Source organism: Bison bison, unplaced genomic scaffold (genome assembly GCF_000754665.1).
Source record: "Bison bison bison isolate TAMUID 2011002044 unplaced genomic scaffold, Bison_UMD1.0 scf7180017864361, whole genome shotgun sequence".
Taxonomy (NCBI): domain Eukaryota; kingdom Metazoa; phylum Chordata; class Mammalia; order Artiodactyla; family Bovidae; genus Bison; species Bison bison.
Window position 1 is genome coordinate 602,809 of NW_011494933.1, and position 20,018 is coordinate 622,826.

Genomic DNA, 20,018 nt, shown 5'->3' on the forward strand with positions numbered 1-20,018 from the left:
GGACCTTTGTTGGCAAAATAATGTCTCTGCTTTTTAATATGCTGTCTAGGTTGGTCATAGCTTTCCTTCCAAGGAGCAAGCATCTTTTAATTTCATGGTTGCAGTCACCATTCCACTATAAAATGAACTCATGGCTTGCTTCACTGATTCACATTATATATGTAACTTCTATATGCATTTTACATCACTGACTTCAAATTTAATTTTTTTTAAGTATTTTTGGGAAAAAACCTACCTTATTTGATTTCATTGTTCATCAGCCCCTCTAGTTATAAAAGAACTATAACACAGACTCAAACTGATCATTTTAATATTTTGTCAAATTCTAAAAAAAGGGTTTACAGAAAAAGAACATCTAGATTAAATGAGGTAGTATTTTCTCTGTGCATTATACCTAACAATATTCATATGAGTAGCTGACTGGGAGTCTTGAGAGCAGAAGCAAATGTGACTTTTCAGAAATGTAATCTTCAATGGGTTCAATTTGCCAGATAAATGTTCTAACCTCCTGGGGAGTCCTAGGTTTATAGCTTAAAAACTGACAGCATATACTTAACTCCCTATCAGTTCAGTCCCTATCACTGAACATCAAAGATAATGCTAATGTCCTATATGGACCCCAAGATTATACAGGACTGTTCCAAGAAAAGCCTTTCTTATACACAAAAGCTTATGTTTTTAACAGCGCACACAAAAAGAGACTTTCCGATCAAAGACTATCACTTAGAATAAATCCCAACTGGGCCATCATTTTGTCAAGTTAATAAAAATTATATTAAATCAATAAAATCTAGAACTATAGACTAAATCTTAAGTTCAGAATGAAAAAAGTACAGGTTTTAAAAATAAGCTGCTGTAATCAGAACATTGTAAGTTAATTAACAAATAAAATGGGTAGAAAGTATTTTAAGAGACATGCAAAGGAATCATTCTTAGTTACAGTGTGCTGTCCCAGGCATCCAACCATTACGATCCCATCAATTTAAAATGAAACTGTGGCATAACAATTACTCGGTTTACAAATAAGAGAGGTATGTAGTTTTTATGAGCTAAGGACTTATAGGAGGTGGCTCTTCTACTTACCAAAGTATTAGCTGGTACAGCCCTGATTCCCACTGCAACTCTGGATATGCGGCCTGGCTACCAAGTCTGACTCCACACTTGATCCCCCACTAAAACGTCTGACGCCTCATGCACTGTGCTGTCTCATTCTACACTTTGACTGACATCGTGACAATTACCTGGTCTAAGATGGTTCAGTAGTGTTTGGGTATGGTATTCCCCACCACGAACTCTGTTCTAGCTGACCCAGAGCAGGGACCAGGCTAGAGTCCTATTTAAAGGACAGAGTCACTCCCTAGCTGGTGTGTCTAAGGACTCCCATTGGGCAACTGAGTATCTGTCTTCTTCATTCCCAGGTCACTTTAACAAATAGAGTTCTCTCTCTGGTAACTTCTAATTACTGAAGCTGAAAATGTACCACCATTTCAGTAAAAATTTTAACCAACAGTTCCACATCATATCTACATCAAGAAGAACATTAGTCAAATGCTACCTGTATTAGAAAGCTCTAACAGGTTGAGCAAGTAAAATTCATCAGGCTTTTAAGGATCTCAAGCATATTCCTATAATTCAGTCCCTATCTAAAAACTGAGTCTTTAAAGGATATAACATAACCTCATTTTGTGAGCCAATGAAAAGCACAGAAGGGCTACTCACAGACCAAGAGAACAGTCTCATCTGAGGTCAATCCTTTTTCATTTGGTAACGACGACAATTCCACTCACAGAAAAGAGACTCTCGAAGTTCAAAGGTTTAAAGTTTCATTAGAAAAATCATACATAAAATAAAAAATATATTTGTCAACAATAATGGTATTATTTCATTCAGCAGATTCATGCAAAACATGAGTGACAGTATAGAAATGACAATATAAAATCTCATACAACTTATCTGGAAAACCAGTCCCTTAGAAGGCAACTGTAGTTCCATTTTTCCAAGCTCTCTTCTTAAGTTGAGGGTTTTCTGTAACTGGTTTTACCTTTTCTTCACAACAAGTTTAAAGATGCATGTCATTTTCCCATCACCAAGTACTTTATTCCCCAAAATGTTTAAACCAAGCACCTGATAACCAGGTGTATCTGTTGCTTCCAATTCTTTTATTTTGCTAAGGAATATGAAACTGCTTTAAAAGTCAATCCAAGATCACACCAAAGTTTTATTGTCCTTAGCTACTTGGCTATTTGTCCTCGTCAGCTTCTTAGGAAGCATAACAGTCATCGGTAGCTGCATAACTGAGATTATAATGAGCACTTTTTTTCCTCTTTGTAAATAAAGTATGCCTATAGGCTCTACCTCCTCTCTGCCCACCCAGCGGCTCCACCTCCCTGATCAGATTTAGACCTGGGAGGAGGTTTTTGTTCCAAATCTCTTAATTTCTTCTGTGATCAAATTACACGAGTTTACTTAAGATTTTTCAAAAAGAAAGAAAAAAAGTCTCTTTTATTGTTTCAATGAGAAAATGTTGAAACCCTAAGAGAAGTTTACCATCTGTCCCAACTCCACTCCATCAAGGCTGCAAACAGCTTCCCATTTGCTGTGACAGCAGTGGTGGGATGCCCATGATCAACTACTGTCAGCACCCATGATACTTCAGACTGGGTCTTTTTCACTGCTCACTTTATTCCTAAAAAGCAAAAGCCTTTGTAATTAGACTAAATTCAGTTTCTGAAAGCGAAGGTATTTGTGTTGTTCCAGTCTGTTTGGTTACATGCACAGGACAAAAGACAGGATGACTCATTTACCCTGAATAAAATGAGACAATGACAACTGCAAGGGAGGTTGATTAAAATATTCCTGTAGCTTAGAGAAACTAAAGCAAAGTGCAAGCTGGAACAGAGTTCTAAACATATCCTGGGTGAAATTCAAACTATCAGAAAGAAGGTGAAGAGGCATTAATAGGATCAGTGTCCTAAAAACTATCGAGGTGGAAAGCCACCTCTGTGTGCTCCTCCACGGCCCCCCCTGAAGCCACCTCTTTCTCCTCGGAAGTTAGATCGATTTCTCTCTCGCCCACGGCCAGCAGATGTGCCACCTCTTCCGCCTCCTCTGGGAGCTCCACCTCCCCGATCAGATTTGGATTTGGGAGGAGGTGATTTTGGTCGAAGTCTCTCAATTTCCTCTGTACATCCAGTCAAATAGGAATTCGGGGCACTGAAGTAGGATGCATACGTTTCTGCATTGTAGTTACTATTTGTAAGAGTTGGTCCAACTGTAAGCCACCCTGAAACGGAGGGGAAAAAAGATTAACCTTTTTTTCACCCCCAATTCTCTTACTGATCTTTAGGAGCCATTTCAAATCTCCAATGTATTTCCAAAGATGTCCCTATCACTTACCCAATATTGATATTTTACATAGAACACATGGCATTTAACTATGGTCTTTGATTTCATATATATATGTTTTGTTTTGTTTTTCCTCTTAAACTGTAACTTTTATAATATAATCATCATCTCCATCCATATTTCACATTCTGTGAGAATAGGATTTAGAAAATATTAAGATACTACACTGAGTTCTGGCTTAGTGAAAATTTATTAAATTTTATGTTACCTTCCTACTTGTAGAAATTTTTCTACAAGTAGGTTCCAGTTTTCTGACTAACATCCTAGAACTAACTTTTGCTTCTTCTCTTCCAACCACATTAACCCAGCTGGCAGGTCTTAGAAATTCAACCTACTACCATGCTGCTCCTACTTGTTACCATCTTTCCATTTCTGCTGCCACCCTTAGAGTTTTTATTTTTCTACTAGTTTTGTCCCCTACACATATAACAGACATACATGTATACTGTAATGCTTTCCCAACCTCTCCTCCCTCTAAAAGTGGAAAGCCTAAAGCAAAGCTGAAACCACATTCCTTCTCTGCACAACCTTCTGGGCTTTCCACTAAGCCAGAATTCAGTAACATGGAATCGGAAGCCTTATACAATGAGGTCTGAACTAACTTTCTAATCGCACTGCTGAAACAATGAACCACTATAGTTAACTGTTTGCACACTAGTCTCTACCTTGTGCCTATAATTTTTTCTATCCTGTCAACCTGGTGAAAATTCCATCCTTCAACATCTACTTTAAACATGTATCTTAATGAAATGAGTATCTTTCTGAATTTCCATTACATATTATATTTCCATAGGTTTTGTCAACTTCATTGCTAGATAATTTTCCTTATAAGGATGGTTTCTGTTTGATTACATTGTATCTGCAACGAGAAGAACTACAAATTAACTATAAATGCCTGATGGAGACCTCGTGCTTTGAGGTTCCCTGCATGTGGCTATTCCTGATCATTAGGGCAGGTAGAGGAATCTCTAAGAATTAGGTTCTTCACCTGAAAAATTAATCTCACACGATTTCTGCCTTATCAAGATTATTTCTTAGACTATTAGGTCCATGATAAAATGCAAAATGTTTTACTAGGGTCACATTCTAAAATGTAGTAGCCTTTTTTGGTACAAAACTGTTCATCATTTAAATTGTCTAACAGTGCACAGGTAAGATCTGTAATATCTGGAGAAAAATAACAGATGAAACCATATGATGCCTTTCATGTCTCATCAAGTAGACACCTTGATAAAAATGAGATGAAAGAACACACTGCACACCTATGTGGTCTCACAATTGAGCCTATGAGACTCACTTGCTTTTGGTTCATTTTCTGCTATACATATGGTGCTGTGGAACACAATGCACCAGCAAGAGGTAAGAAAAAATTCGAAGATTTAATAAAAATAGTTAATATTGTCTCTTTCATGCTATATTGCCCTACATAAATAAGACATGTAAACCTTTACAAAGTAACCTGCAAGGGATGCTGCCTCCCACTCACAAATTCTTCACTGCAACAGTGTTCTATTAAAATTTCTAATCCTTAATTTCTAAGAGCCAAGTAAGTTTAAATTAGCTTGGCTTCAGTGAATATGATATATATATATCAATCTTTAATCTTAAAAGCAATAATAAAGAGGATTCCTTTGGTATGTGTTATATACCTTAGACTACCTCCTAGAGGAAGAAATGTATTTGAGGATTTGACCCAAATAAATTATAGTCTCTTCAACAGACTTCTCTCAATTGCTCCTATTATTATTACTTACATGGTTAACTTCCTACTACATAATTTTCCCAAGTGGATACTCCTTCTTAATACTAAAATAATTTGTGCAAGAATGGGCAAAGATAAAGAATCAGATAGTAGTTTACAAGCAAAAAATAAAATCTAAACCTCTAAGACTTTGTACAACTGGTATAGATATAGATAGAAGGGTATCAGAGATATAATGTATAATATAAAGTGGGTAGCTAAATGAATGGAGAAAATTCCCATTATGTTATAGTTATAGAATATTATAAATACAAATTGGCACCAAAATTTGTATTTTTATTTCAGTTGCTGTTTAGGCTTATATCTGTAGCTATACTTAATAATTATCTACTCTCTCTACTCCTTAGGTTCTTCCACTCACATTAAAAAAAAAAACTTAAACTAATGCTGCTGCTGCTAAGTCGCTTCAGTCGTGTCCGACTCTGTGCAACCCCAGAGGCGGCAGCCCACCAGGCACCCCCGTCCCTGGGATTCTCCAGGCAAGAATACTGGAGTGGCTTGCCATTTCCTTCTCCAATGCAGGAAAGTGAAAAGTGAAAGTGAAGTCGCTCAGTCCTGTTCGACTCTTAGCCACCCCATGGACTGCAGCCCACCAGGGTCCTCCATCTATGGGATTTTCCAGGCAAGAGTACTGGAGTGGGTTGCCATTGCCTTCTCCATAAAATAATGCTATAAAGCCATTAAAAGCATTATAACTAATTACTTAAATGTAGAAATAATTTTGACATAATATTGAGAAAAATACAAAATGATGAATGACACAGTTATGTAAAAATCTGTATGCACAATAGGACTGGAAAGTATTATGCAAAAAAATAATACTTCTTGGAAGTAATGAGGCTGAATCTTTTTTCCTCTTGAAAATTTTCTTTAATGTTGTTACACTGACTTTTCAATTATTAAAGATTACCATCTGTTTGATGTTCCCTTTTATTGTTCAAATAGCTTTGCTGTTTCTTTAAAGTTTTCTACTTCCTTTAAATAGCAGTTCCCACTGGAGATTGTTCCCAGATTCAAGAGCTATTTATGAGTACCAAGGTTAATGATGGAAGATAAAAATCTGTTCCTTATTTCCTCAAACACTACAGCCATAATCTTAATATTCAATATCTATGGACATCTACACTTTCTGAAAAACACACAACTCCAGCTGAGCATCTAGTCATATTACTTTCTCTTAAGCCAGTGAAGAGGAAATATTTGCTTGCCACAAGCTCTGTTGCCAAAATATTTTACTTTGATAAGAGAGTAAAACCATCTACTAAACCTCCAAACAAGATGTTCATGTATATGTACAGCAGAAGTCTCAACAACTCAAAGTTCATTCTGTAGCTGTATATCTAGTATGTGTGTAAAACTCAGGCATGACTGTATATATAGAGAAAAATTGCTTTTAAAAGACTAAAGAAACTATGAAGTTTAAACCATAGCATCCCTACCCTTTTAAAAAACCAATATGCTACTTTAATTTAGAATTTAATAATTCAAGGGTACATGCTGCAATTTCCAAGAAAACCAGTGAAGGAACAATAAAAGAATATCTAAGAAGTTAATAAAAAAGAAACACTGAATAATATAAGAATACTTAATCCAAAAGAAATGAGAGAAAAGGGGACACAGAACAGGTGGTACCAATGTAAAGCAAACATTAAGGTGGTCATAGCAAACACCCTCCTCCAACAACACGAGACAACCCTATACATTGATGTCACCAGATGGTCAACACTGAAATCAGATTGATTGTATTCTTTGCAGACAAAGATGGAGAAGCTCTATACAGTCAGCAAAAACAAGACCAGGAGCTGACTGTGGCAGAGATCATGAACTCCTTATTGCAAAATTCAGACTTAAATTGAAGAAAGTAGGGGAAACCACTAGGCCATTCAGGTATGACCTAAATCAAATGCCTTACTATTATACAGTGGAAGTGACAAATAGATTCAAGGGATCAGATCTGATACAGCGTATAGAACTATGGATAGAGGTTCCTAACACTATATAGGGAGGCAGTGGTTAAAACCATCCCCAAGAAAAAGAAATGCAACAAGGCAAAATGGTTGTTTGAGGAGGCCTTACAAATAGCCAAGAAAAGAAAAGAAGCAAAAGTCAAAGGAGAAAAGGAAAGATATACCCATCTGAATGCAGAATTCCAAAGAAGAGCAAGGAGAGGTAAGAAGGCCTTCCTCAGTGTTCAATGCAAAGAAATAGAGGAAAATAGAATGAGAAAGACTAGAGATCTCTTCAAGAAAATCTGAGATACCAAAGGAACATTTCATGCAAAGATGGGCACAATAAAGGACAGAAACAGTATGGACCTTACAGAAGCAGAAGAGATGTAAGTGGCAAGAATACACTGAAGAACTGTACAAAAAAGGTCTTAATGACCTGGATAACCACAATGGTGTGATCACTCACCTAGAACCAGAAATCCTAGAGTGTGAAGACAAGTGGGCCTTAGGAAGCATTAATATGAACCAAGCTAGTGGAGGTGATAGAATTCCAGCTGAGCTATTTCAAATTCTAAAAAGTGATGCTGTGAAAGTGCTGCACTCAATATGCCAGCAAGGATGGAAAACTCAGCAGCGGCCACAGGACTGGAAAAGGTCGGTTTTCATTCCAATCCCAAAGAAGGGCAACGCCAAAGAATGTTCAAACTACCACACAATTGCACTCATTTCACATGCAAGCAAAGTAATGCTCAAAATCCTTCAAGCTAGGCTGCAACAGAATGTGAACCAAGAACTTCCAGATGTACAAAGTAAATTTAGGAAAGGCAGAGGAACCAGAGATCACATTGCCAACATCTAGTAGATCACAGAAAAAGCAAGAGAGTTCCAGAAAAACATCTACTTCTGCTTCAATGACAACACTACAGTCTTTACTGTGTGGATCACAGCAATCTGTGGAAAATTCTTAAGAGATGGGATACCAGACTACCTTACCTGCCTCCTGAGAAACCTGTCTGCAGGTTAAGAAGCAACAGTTAGAACTGGACATGGAACAACAGACTGGATCAAAACTGGGAAATGACTATGTCAAGGCTGTACATTGTCACCCTGTTTATTTAACTTATATGCAGAGTACATCATAAGAAATGCTGGATTGGATGAAGCACAAGCTGGAATCAAGACTGCCGGGAGAAATGTCAATACCTCAGATATGCAGATGACACCACCCTTATGGCAGAAAGTGAAGAGGAACTGAGAGAGTGAAAAAGCTGGCTTAAAGCTCAACATTCAGAAAGCTAAGATCGTGGCATCTGGTCCCCTCACTTCATGGCAAATAGATGGGGAAACAGTGGAAACAGTGACAGACTGTCTCCAAAATCACCGTGGATGATGGCTACAGACATGAAATTTAAAGACACTTGCTCTTTGGAAGAAAAGCTATGACAAACCTAGACAGCATATTAAAAAGCAGAGACATTGCTTTGCTGACAAAGGTCTGTATAATCAAAGGTATGATTTTTCCAGTAATCATATACAGATGTGAGAGTTGGACCATAAACAAGGCTGAGGGCCAGAGAATTCATGCTTTTGAATCGTGGTGCTGTAGAAGACTCTTTAGAGTCCCTTGGACTGGAAGGAGATCAAACCAGTCAATTCTAAAAGAAATCAACCTTAAATTTGGAAGAATTGATGCTGAAACTGAAGCTTGAATACTTGGGCCACTTGATGCAAAGAGCCAACTCACTGGAAAAGGCCCTGATGCTGGGAAAGATTGAAGGTAGGAGGAGAAGGGGATGAGATGGTTCGATGGCATCACCAACTCAATGGACTTGAGTTTGAGCAAACTCCAGGAAATAGTGAAGGACAGGGAAACCTGGGGTGCTGCAGTCCATGGGGTCACAAAGAGTCAGACATGACTGAGCGACTGAACAACCACAAATATCAGAAATTAAACTAAAGGTTTTCTTAGTGGCTCAGTGGTAAAGAAACCCCACGCCAATGCAGGAGACACGAATTTGCCCTTGATCCTGGAAGATCATACATGCTGGGGGACAACTAAGCCTGTTTGCAATTACTGAGCCTGTATTCTAGAAACTGCGGCTACTGAGGCCACATGCCAGAACTACTGAAGTTCTCTTGCTCTAGAGCCTCTATTTCACAAGAAAATCCACTCAAATGAGAAGCTTGTGCGCCATAACTAGAGTAGCCCCTACTAGCTGAAAAGTCTGTGCAGCAACAAAGACCCAGCACAGCCAAGAATAAATAAAAAGAAACATTTCTTAAAAAGAAATTACATTAAATATAGACTTGACTCGTAGCTCAGTTGGTCAACAATCTGCTGCCTGCAATGCAGGAGGTTAGTGTTCAGTCCTTGTGTTGGGAAGATCCCTTGGGGAAGGAAACAGCAACCCACTCCAGTATTTTTGCCTGGAGAATCCCATGGACAGAGGAGCCTTGCGGGCTACAGTTCATGGAGTTGCAAGAGTTGGACATGACTTAGCAACTAAACCACCACCACCACCACCACCACCAAACAATTCAATTAAGGGACTTCCCTGGTGGTCCAGTGGTCAGGATTCCACACTTCCAAAGCAAGGGGCACGGGATAAATTCCTGGTTGCGAACTGAGATCCTATGTCTCTCAGCCAAAAAAAAACAAACAACAAACATGGGAAAGGGAGCAATCAATTATTTAAAAAAAAAACCCAATTCAAAGATAAAGATTAAATCTACCTATTTAATGAAAACTACCTGTGTTTGATCACAAGAGGTATGTTAAAGGATATGGAAGACTGAAAATAAAGGATGGAAATAATATGCAGAGCAAACACAAACCAAAAAAAAGCTGGAATCACTGTAATAATGTTAGATGAAGTAGGATTTAAAGTTAAGAAACTGGATTAAGAAGGACAGTTCATAATATTAAGAGCATCAATCTACTAGGAAGGCATAAAAGTCCTACATTTAAATACATCTAATAACAATCTTGAATAGACATAAATTCAAAACTGACCACCAAACAGAACCACAAACCCATAATCTTAATAGATTTAAACATACCTTTCTCATAGAATAGTTAAAAAAAATCAGTAAAGACATGGCTGACAGAAACAACATACACAAATACTACAACCAACGACAAAAAATTTACATTATTTTCAGTCATCTAAATTTGGTCAAAGCAAATTACAAATTAGTGGTATTTTATGATACATATTATTTGACCACAATATTAAGCCAAAAAGCAATGATAATTGATAACTTTAGCAATGCAATTCTAAATAACAAACTGCCAGGAGAAAAACCATTTAACTTTTAAATACAGAAAACATTTTCTCTAAACCTAAGCCACAGAGAAAAAACATTTCACACGCAAAATATTTCTTTGTAAAGAGAATGCGCTTTTATTTTTCTCTTTATCATTTTACAGAAGTTTATGAAATTTAAGACCAGTTTCTACAAAGATATTTCTGTGTTCACTAAAGCACACCCACAGAGAAGAGCTGACGAGTCTGGGGTGGAGGTAGGGAGAATGGATCCCATTATACCTACCGCAACTTTAAGGATTACTTTTTTGAGAATGAACATCAGTTTCTTCTAAATTCTTAGGTACTTTGAAGGCCAATTATTCCACTGTACCTTCTTCAACTTTTACTTTGTATAAAATGTAGACTATTTAAAACAAATAAGATCCTGGCTCCTTTCAGCTTTAAACAACATTTCTAGCACAGGTAAAACTAAACAGGTTGATTTTATATACTGTGATTGAATGATGCAACATCCTTAAAAGTAACTTTTATATTTTCCGAGAAGAAACAGAATGTATAATTAGTTCAACAATACTTTGTAAACAAAAGCTGTGCCCTCTGAAAGAGAATTCCAGTCTGTAACAGCTTAATTATTTTCTACTCATTTTTTTCAAAATTGTAAATTCACATTATACAGATTTAGTAAAGAAGTTAAAGTTTTGATAAAACAGTATCATGATATATGTAAGGAGACAAGCCAAGTACTAACAAGGCTGAGATATATCATATATTTCACAAATGTATGGTTATTTTCTATAGGATCATTTGGTTAGCAGACATTTAGTGCTATCTAAAAAGTAAGACATTTTGTTTATGCCAAAAGGTCCTTGAAACCTGAGCAAATCTGGTCCCTGCCAAATGATTTTGGACAGGGCCAAATATCAAGAACCTTTTGGTGTGAACCAAATGTCCATTATGCATTTCTTCAACACAGTATTTACTTAATAACCTAAATGCTGGTTCAAAAGAAGAAAATAATAAGATAGTCTTTGCTTTCCGTGAGACTGCAGTGCTAAAGAGATTGACTATAAACACGCCCAAATGATTCTCTAATTCAGATAGTAACAGTGCTGTGAGGGAAAGAGTGGTGGGAGGTCTGGACAGTACTGTGAAACTGGCTAATTTAGGCAGTGTTGTGAGAAAAGGTCCGTCAGGATGAGAATGATAGGAAAGAGGACTCTGAAAGAGTACTGAGACAAGACTGAGCTTAGTATACTTGAAATACAGCAAGAAGAGGGGTCAAATGTGTCATAAGCATTTTATTTTACAAAGCACTGTGTACTCTTTCTTAACATTTATATCTCAAGGAACTTTTAACATTTCCCCCCACTGAGATCTTACCTGGTCGAATTGTACTATCTCTTCCAAACAGATGAAGGCGTCTTCTACCAAGACAAAAATGTTCAATTATATGAAAAATTTCTACAGGCTTTTCTATATTGCCAATTTCAGGTTCTTCTGTGATAATCAAGTCAATATCAACATTAGCATGAATGAAGTCCCCGTCTGTGCTACGCTTTACAGTTCCTTTGATCCCCATAAGGCAGTGTTCCTAAGTAACAATAAAAACAGGCCAATTAATCTCTTTTCATAAACAGTCATATTGCACAACATTTCACATTTCAAATTCCAAAACAATACTCATTTCTCTGAATCTTTGGGATATAGTTTTATGGGCAAAAACACAATAGGAAAAACCTGGATCTCTGGACCTTTGAAGATTGGCAGGGAAGCTAGACATTAAACTCAGGGCCATCACATTTTAGATAACTGAGTCAGTGACTGTGGGATCTTTTCCTCTGCAACTCTTGATAGTAACTTGTTTCCAGAAGTTATGGAAACATGGCACTTGAGTTCAGAATCTGATGTTATATCGGGCCTCACATGCTGCTGCTGCTGCTAAGTCGCTTCAGTCGTGTCCGACTCTGTGCGACCCCATCTGTACACAAAGTGTAAGCCTTTTCAAATGGAGAGAAGACTTTAAGCAAGGATACAAACTTAAAATACTCAACATACATAAATGTGAAAGTCAAACAATTTCTTTTTTTGTTATTTTTTGACGTCTATTTAATCTGGACAACATGGTAAAGTTTAAATAAATTTAATCTCACTTGACTCTATGAACTAATAATAACAAGGATGGCTTGGATTCCCTTCAAAAAGAATTTCTAGCCCAAGAAAGACTTCAAAAAGACCCTCCCCCTGAAGCTCCCAGAAGAGTGAAAGGCTGGAGGACAAACTGTTGAACCCTGATAACTAGGAGGGCGGTTCTATGAATCAGAGGTTCTCAGGGCTTCTTGTTCAGGTTCTTATGTAGAAAAAAGAAGGGAAAGTGAAAGTCCCTCTGTCCATGGAATTCTCCAGGCCAGAATACTGGAGTGGGTAGCCTTTCCCTTCTCCAGGGGATCTTCCCAACTCAGGAATCAAAATAGGGTCTCCGGCATTGCGGGTGGATTCTTTACCAGCTGAGCCACCAGAGAAGCCCAAGAATCCTGGATTGGGTAGCTTATTCCTTTCTCCAGGGAATCTTCCCGACCCAGGAATCAAACTGGGGTCTCCTGCATTGCAGGAGGATTCTTTATCAACTGAACTATCAGGGAAGCCCAGAAAAAAGAAGGGAAGAGGAGAGAAATATTCATCTCAGCTGGCCAGCTATGAGTCTTGCTGCCATTTCTTTTTTCTGAGTCCAGAGAAAGGAAAAAATATGGGGGTCAGAAGTACCAAAAGCCCACATCTGACTGAGAATGACAGTAGTATAGGATATACTATACTACGGGAATACACAGTAACTTCTCCAGCACAGCACAGGCTTCTCTGAGTGAATAAAATTTTTTAAATGAACTTGGCTGTGTTACTTTAATGCTCAATGCCATCTGTGCAAGTCTGAGAGAAGAACCTTTCCACCAAAATGAATTAAACAGCATGGAGTCATTTGTAAAAGCTTGAGAGAAAATAATTAAAATATAGAGAAGAACAGTAAAGACAATACCTTTGTTCTCTGGAAGACGGCCTTTGGATCTAAAGTCTTAGTTTTCCCAGGATTGTTTTTATTGGTTTTAATCCAACAAATATCTTCACATCTTCTGTAACCCCACTTGCGTAAACACTAGAAATAAGAGAATTTTTAAAAAATCCTTAGCTAAAGGAAATAAACAATACTTAATCAACCAGCATTAAAAACTTCCTAGAGGTTTGAGACACTAAATTCCAAGATGTCATAGTAACTTTGTATTACTGTAGAAACAGAAAAAAATACTTGTCTTTAAATATACAGCCATTATAAAAACATATAATATCAAAACATGGAAAAGACTATATAATACTCCAATTCTTTATACTACCTTCCACTGTAATCAATAGAAAGTGACTTTTAAATAAGAGAACAATCAGCCCTTCTTTAATCAAAAACTAATTCAAAAGGTAAATGTTCTTGCCACCTCAATTTTCTATCTTCTGATAAAGCTAAGAACTGTTGAGAAGTTCTAATCAGTAACTTCCTTTCAAATGAGTCTTGTAAAATGTTATTTTTATATATTTAATACTAAACCTCAAAAATCCAAAGACTTACAATTGTCTTTGTATTTCTTTATAAGATAAAACTTTACTTTAAGCTTTATGTAACCTAGACAATAGAGAGGTTTGAATCTTAGTGTCTTAGAATCTGTTATATACGAACATATAACAAAAACCAACTAAGTGAGTACCCAGAGTAGCATTTTGAGCCCTACCATATGTAAGTGTTGGCTAGCTGCTGGGATTAAAAACATGAGCAAGATATAGTCCTTACCCCTAACTGACTAAGCACAAAATAGGAGGAATTAAGTAAATTGTGCAGTGCAATTCTGTTGGCACTATGATCAAGTACAAAAAAGACACAGTGCAGCATAAAACATATGTACTTTTCATTATATAAACTGAGATACACCTCAAAATGGAACTTAGATTTTTAACTTAAAATCTCAAAAATCACAATCACTATCTGTTCCTGTTGCCAAATATTTGTTTAGCACGGGATATTCATGAAGTATCACAAGGGCCTAAATCCAACATGCCCTAATCAACTTAGCACAAGTTCATGAGTATTTCTCATGCTGTATTATTTCTGTAATGATTTTGGGCCAAAATCTGCTTTCACTAGTAGGATAAACTGATGCATAAACAAATAAGATAAAGCCTCCTAATCAATTTCAAGCTAATCTGGGGGGTAGGAGAAAAGCCCAAAGCTAGATATTTGATCTAAAAAGGGTAATATACCTATAAAATGCACCAATATACCTATAAAAACATATGGTGTGTTTCTATTTTCTTAGATTTTTTTACAGCATCTTAGGGAGATACCAGCAATAAAACAAGATTCCCAGTATACAGTTTTAGTCTTACCATGGAGTTAATAAATGACAGAAGCAATGATGTGATCCAACAATCTCAAACTTGCTATTTATACAAAAAATACAAAGCAACTGCAGAACTTCAGGATTTGAGCACAAATTTACCTCAATATAATCTTAAATTCTTCACCTGTCAAATGGACACCTCCTAAAATTACCAGGATTAAATGAGATCTTGGTAGTATATCAAGTATTAATAATATGTCCTAAAAATGTAAATATTATCCCATAACAAGTGAGGAAACTGAAACACACAAGAGTAAATACCTCTTTACCCAAAGTTTCACTGCTGGATAGCAGATCTGAGACAAAAACTAGCCACAAAGCTACCAGTATTAAAAAAAAAAAAGCTTTTAGTATTTTGTTTCCATTTAGAAATTCAAAATACTCCAACCAAAAAAACAAAAAAAGTTCCGAATATGATAAACATAAGGGACCTAAAATAAACTGAGATAATAAATGTCTTTCTCACTCTCATTCATCCCTTCAAACTATGTGTTCTAGATGCTGTGTTATTTATTCAACACGATTTGGCTTACATTTGGAATTCATGAGATAAGGCTACTCAGAAGAATACATTTTAGCTACTAATAATGGACAGTATACAACAGTAAGCTGCCTGTTTCTGAGCTGCAATTCAATTTCAAATCTCTAAACTTCTCTTCCTGCAGTTGTAGTAAATCGCAGTTTGATTTTTCATCCTGAAAGCTAGTTAACTGACTAAGGGGTACTGTCTTTTACATATTCTTTTTATTTTTTTTAATTTTTAAAATTTTTTACATATTCTTTTTAAAACAGTTTTTCCTTCTGAATATTTGAGTACTATTTAAGAAATGAAGAACAATGTAACAGTAATCTTCAAATTTTTTATACAACATACTGTTATTTGTTTCTTATGAATTATAAAAAAACACTTAAAAAAAAAACAAACAAAAAAACACCATCTTACCACTCTTCCAAGGTCCAATCCTTCCCCAGAACCACACCAGAGAAAAATAAATGATCGAGGTGCTGCAATCTCATCAATTTCTAACTTCATAATCTGGAAGAAACCAAAACAGTACTGCACTCAAGTATCTTGTTTCCCATTTATTCTAAATCCAAAAGAACAAGCACTGAAATTTATCAGGACTTATAGTATATGTTTATATAATACTTATAACATATGCTTCCCTGGTGGTTCAGATGGTAAAGTGTCGCCTGCAATGTGGGAGAAGTGGGCTTGATCCTTGGGTCAGGAAGATGCCCTGGAAAAGGAAATGGCAACCCACTCCAGTACCCTTGCCTGGGAAATCCCATGGAGGGAGGAGCCTGGTAGGCTACAGTCCATGGGGTTGCAAAGAGTCAGACATGACTGAGCGACTTGACTTTCCTTTTCACTTATAGTATATGTGTTCTTTAAATATACTAATTTTCATTAGGAAATACAATGGAAAATAAATTTTAAACTTAAAATTTGTTCTTATCGGTTTTTTCCTGTAACTGTATTAATACATCTGTATTAATACAACTGTAACTGTATTAATACATCTGTATTAATACAGTTGTATTAATACATCTGTATTAATACAGATGAACACATGCACATAGATACACTTGATTTTATATGAAAAGTTTATAGGAAACTATATTTATAGAATTATGGAATTTTATAAGGTATAGCTTTAGAGCAACCTGTTACCATTTACAGAAAAAGAAACTGAAAAGAAAAGGGATTAAATTACCTCAAAGTTAGGGGCAAACTTAAAATAAAACATAGCCACAAATGTTTGTAGAGGACATGGTTTCCAGAAGAACAATTCTAAATAAAATAAATCAATATACACATTTCATTGTAATGATCACTTTAGGTCTGAAATGTAAAAAAAATAGTCTATAATTGTTGGCTTTGTATGTGTTGAGTATCTCAATTAAAAAAAAAAATCTTTAATAATTAAATCTCTAAATTTGGGGACTACCATAGTGTGTATAAATGACTACAAAAGCAATCATTTTATATGGTATTCTTATTCTACTACTTCCTTATTCTACAGCTAACAAGTTCCACAGACCATGGCTCAAGCTAATACTTATTAGTTACATGTATTAAGGAAATTTTAACTTAAAGAAATTTTTTTTCCCTTAATTTTTTTCTTTGACCACACCTCATGGGCATGTGGAACTTTCCTAACCAAGGATGGAACCCACATTCCCCACAGAGGAAGCGCAGAGTCTTAACCACTGGACTACAAGGGAAGTTCTTTAACTTTTACCTGAGTGCCTCAAAACCATATCACCTATAACTTATCTAGGTAAAAGAAACATTATTTGAAGATGATGCATGCACGCATGCTAAGTCGCTTCAGTCGTGTCCAACTCTGTGTGACCCTACGGACAGTAGCCCACCAGGCTCCTCCATCCACAGGATTCTCCAGGCAAGAATACTGGAGTGGGTTGCCATTTCCTTCTCCTGGGAGCTATAAATAAGCAAAAGATGGTGCCTATGAGAACTTTCCAAGCTTTCATAAACCTCCCTTTTAAACTTGCCGATAATGGTGACTACTAGATCCCTCAAAATAGAGAAAAGGACTTCCTTGGTGGTACAGTGGACAGGAATCCACTTGCCAGTGCTGGGGACACAGGCTCGATCCCTGCCCCCAGGAAGAATCCACACGCCGAGAGGCTACTAAAGCCCTTGTGCCACAACTATGGAGTCCAAGAGCCTAGAAGCCACTGCGATGAGAAGCCAGCGCGCCACATCTAGAGAGGAGCCCCTGCTCGCTGCAACTAGAGAAAGCCCTCAGACAGCAATGAAGACCAGCACAACCAAAAAGAAATTCAAAAAGAACAAAAGGGTCCGCTCTTCATCAGCAGCCTCTGGAGAAGGGGCTCAAGCTAGATGAGCAGAAGGGATTTTAAGTGGCAAAAGGAACGCAGGTCCAAGTTCACGGAGAATTACAGCAAAGAAGGCAAGATGCAAAAGGCAGAGGCCTTGGGACACACAGACAACCCACCAGCTAGTCAAGAGGACACAAACGCATACTTTTAGTCTGTGTAACAGGAATCCTGTTAATCGTTTCTGAGCAGAAACCCCAATCTGTTTCCAACACAGAGGAGACTTTAAACCTAAATTACCATAGAGTGGTGTTATCTATAAAAATCCATCCCATAATTGTGGGAAAATTTTTTCTTCCTTTGCTGAAACTTTTCATGTTGCTCTGATTGAGCCTGAGTAATAGAAAAAAGCTCAACTTTATGGCCAGAGTCAGAGCAGGCATTATTAATTGGCCCAGTGAGGGGATCCCATCTAGTAATACCACAGTGACCTGAATATGACTACAATTTTTTTTTTAAGTAAATTTTTTCAGGGCCAACCAGGATGACAGTGGAAATAAATTACAATAGGCATAAACCTATTCAGTTTTACACTTCCAATTTTGTCTTGATGTAACGCCTGATCTAATATTCTCATAAGAATATGAATAAACATTAATACGCACAGACACATATATATGCCCACACACATTTATACATGGCATAGCTAAGGTAAGTGATGGCACACAGTGAAGAACAGTAAGCAAATAACTCTTGACATTACACTTATAAATACTAAATATTGGTATTTTAAGTAAGTGCTTATATTCTTAACTAAAGCCCACTGACCTCCACTGACATGAAAAAGAATATCTGAGAAACTCACACACTTTTTAAATTTATATTTAGCTATTGGCACTTTCTTTAGGTTATTACTACATAAAGGTTAAGAGCTTAGAGTTCTTACGGCTCCGGACAAAACTTTGCAATATGCATATAAAATAGAATTTCTTTATTACAAAAACTCTATTAGTTTATCATACAAAATTTAAACTCTTAGATTTCACTGACCCAATCTTAGAGATGGGCCAGAGAAAATAAAGTTCAACCTAACTACTAATCATAGACATAATAAGATTAATTTTTCAATTTTCTTTTGCCTAAATTGAAAAAGATTATTTTCTATATTAATTTTGATGAGGAAAAAGAGATATTTCTTAAACACTATCAGAAAGATTATTAACTTGTAAAACCTATCTGGAAAACCTCTCAGCCCTAAATATCAACAGCACTACATCTTTAACCTTAAGTTTTGGGGATACTATATATTTCTGTGTTTCAACAATAAACACAGATTATACTTATCAGAGGAGAGGAAAAACTTGTAAAATAAAATAAACATGTAAATAAATGTGACACAGGTATTGAAGCTGATAGGAAAAGCTTTAAGGAAGAAAAATTGAAGTCATACCTTGAAGAGTAAGTAATACTAACAATAGTAAAGACTTAACTCAGAAGGGGATATGCAAGGATTCAAAGCAGATTCCTGTGAAACATCAGTTTACAGAGTTTCAGTCCATCACCTTCCTTACCTCTCTTCTGTGTTCAGCGCTTTTGACCACATGTTCCTCCTCAATTAGGGAAGTTCTTTATGTCCTTGGCTTCCATGACATTCAAACTGTCTTGATTCACCTCACTCATCTTTTCACATCTTTCCTATGTGACTCTTAAATGTTAAGTTTCCTGAGGCTTTACTGAAAATTCACATTGTATCCTAATTGAGACACTATCTCAAGACACATTCGTTTATTCTCATAGGTTTAATATGCTAACCCTTTAAAATCTGTCTTTTGAGATGGCCAGATCTTTCTGTTAACTTGCATACTCCTATTACAATCTCTACTTGAATGTCTCTCATATAGCTCTAATCAACACATTAAGCATATCCTAATCTCTCTAATCCTGCTCCTCTTCTTAAACTGACTCTCTGCCAGTGATAACTGAACCCATTTATCCCAAGACTCAAACTTCCGCGCATCCTTACCTCTTTCCCTCATCCCAGTCACTAGATCTCACCAGACATACCTACAAAACATTACTGAATTTATCACCTTTCTGTCCTTACTACCATCACCCTAATTCAGGGAACCTTCATCTCCTAACCAGACTACTGCAACAGTCTTCTACCTGCTCTTTCCTCTCCAGTCTTCATTTGCTCTGGACCATCCTTCTCCACACACTAATTAGACCATTTTACTAAACTGGTTAAAGCCCCTCAAAGATTCCCAATGCCTTCAGGATAAAGTCCAAGCTTCTAAGAAGACAGCATCTCTAGACAGTCTCCATCTGTGTTTCAACACAATCAACATACAGACAGACCTTCATTCTCACCTCTTTGCCTCCTGCTCTTGCT

General features: G+C 36.6%; 1 protein-coding gene across 1 annotated transcript in view; it reads right to left on the reverse strand.

The window, feature by feature from the left end:
• Positions 1–1,806: 1,806 nt before the first annotated feature.
• The window catches only part of METTL14 (methyltransferase like 14), a 39,004-nt gene continuing 20,792 nt past the window's right edge, over positions 1,807–20,018 (reverse strand). Inside the window, exons 8-11 of the mRNA XM_010855233.1 lie at positions 15,762–15,854; positions 13,414–13,530; positions 11,766–11,976; positions 1,807–3,283 (exon numbers count right to left, since the gene is read on the reverse strand). Of these exons, the coding sequence (XP_010853535.1) occupies positions 2,979–3,283; positions 11,766–11,976; positions 13,414–13,530; positions 15,762–15,854 (726 nt within the window). The 3' untranslated portion in view covers positions 1,807–2,978. The remainder of the gene's footprint in view (positions 3,284–11,765; positions 11,977–13,413; positions 13,531–15,761; positions 15,855–20,018) is intronic.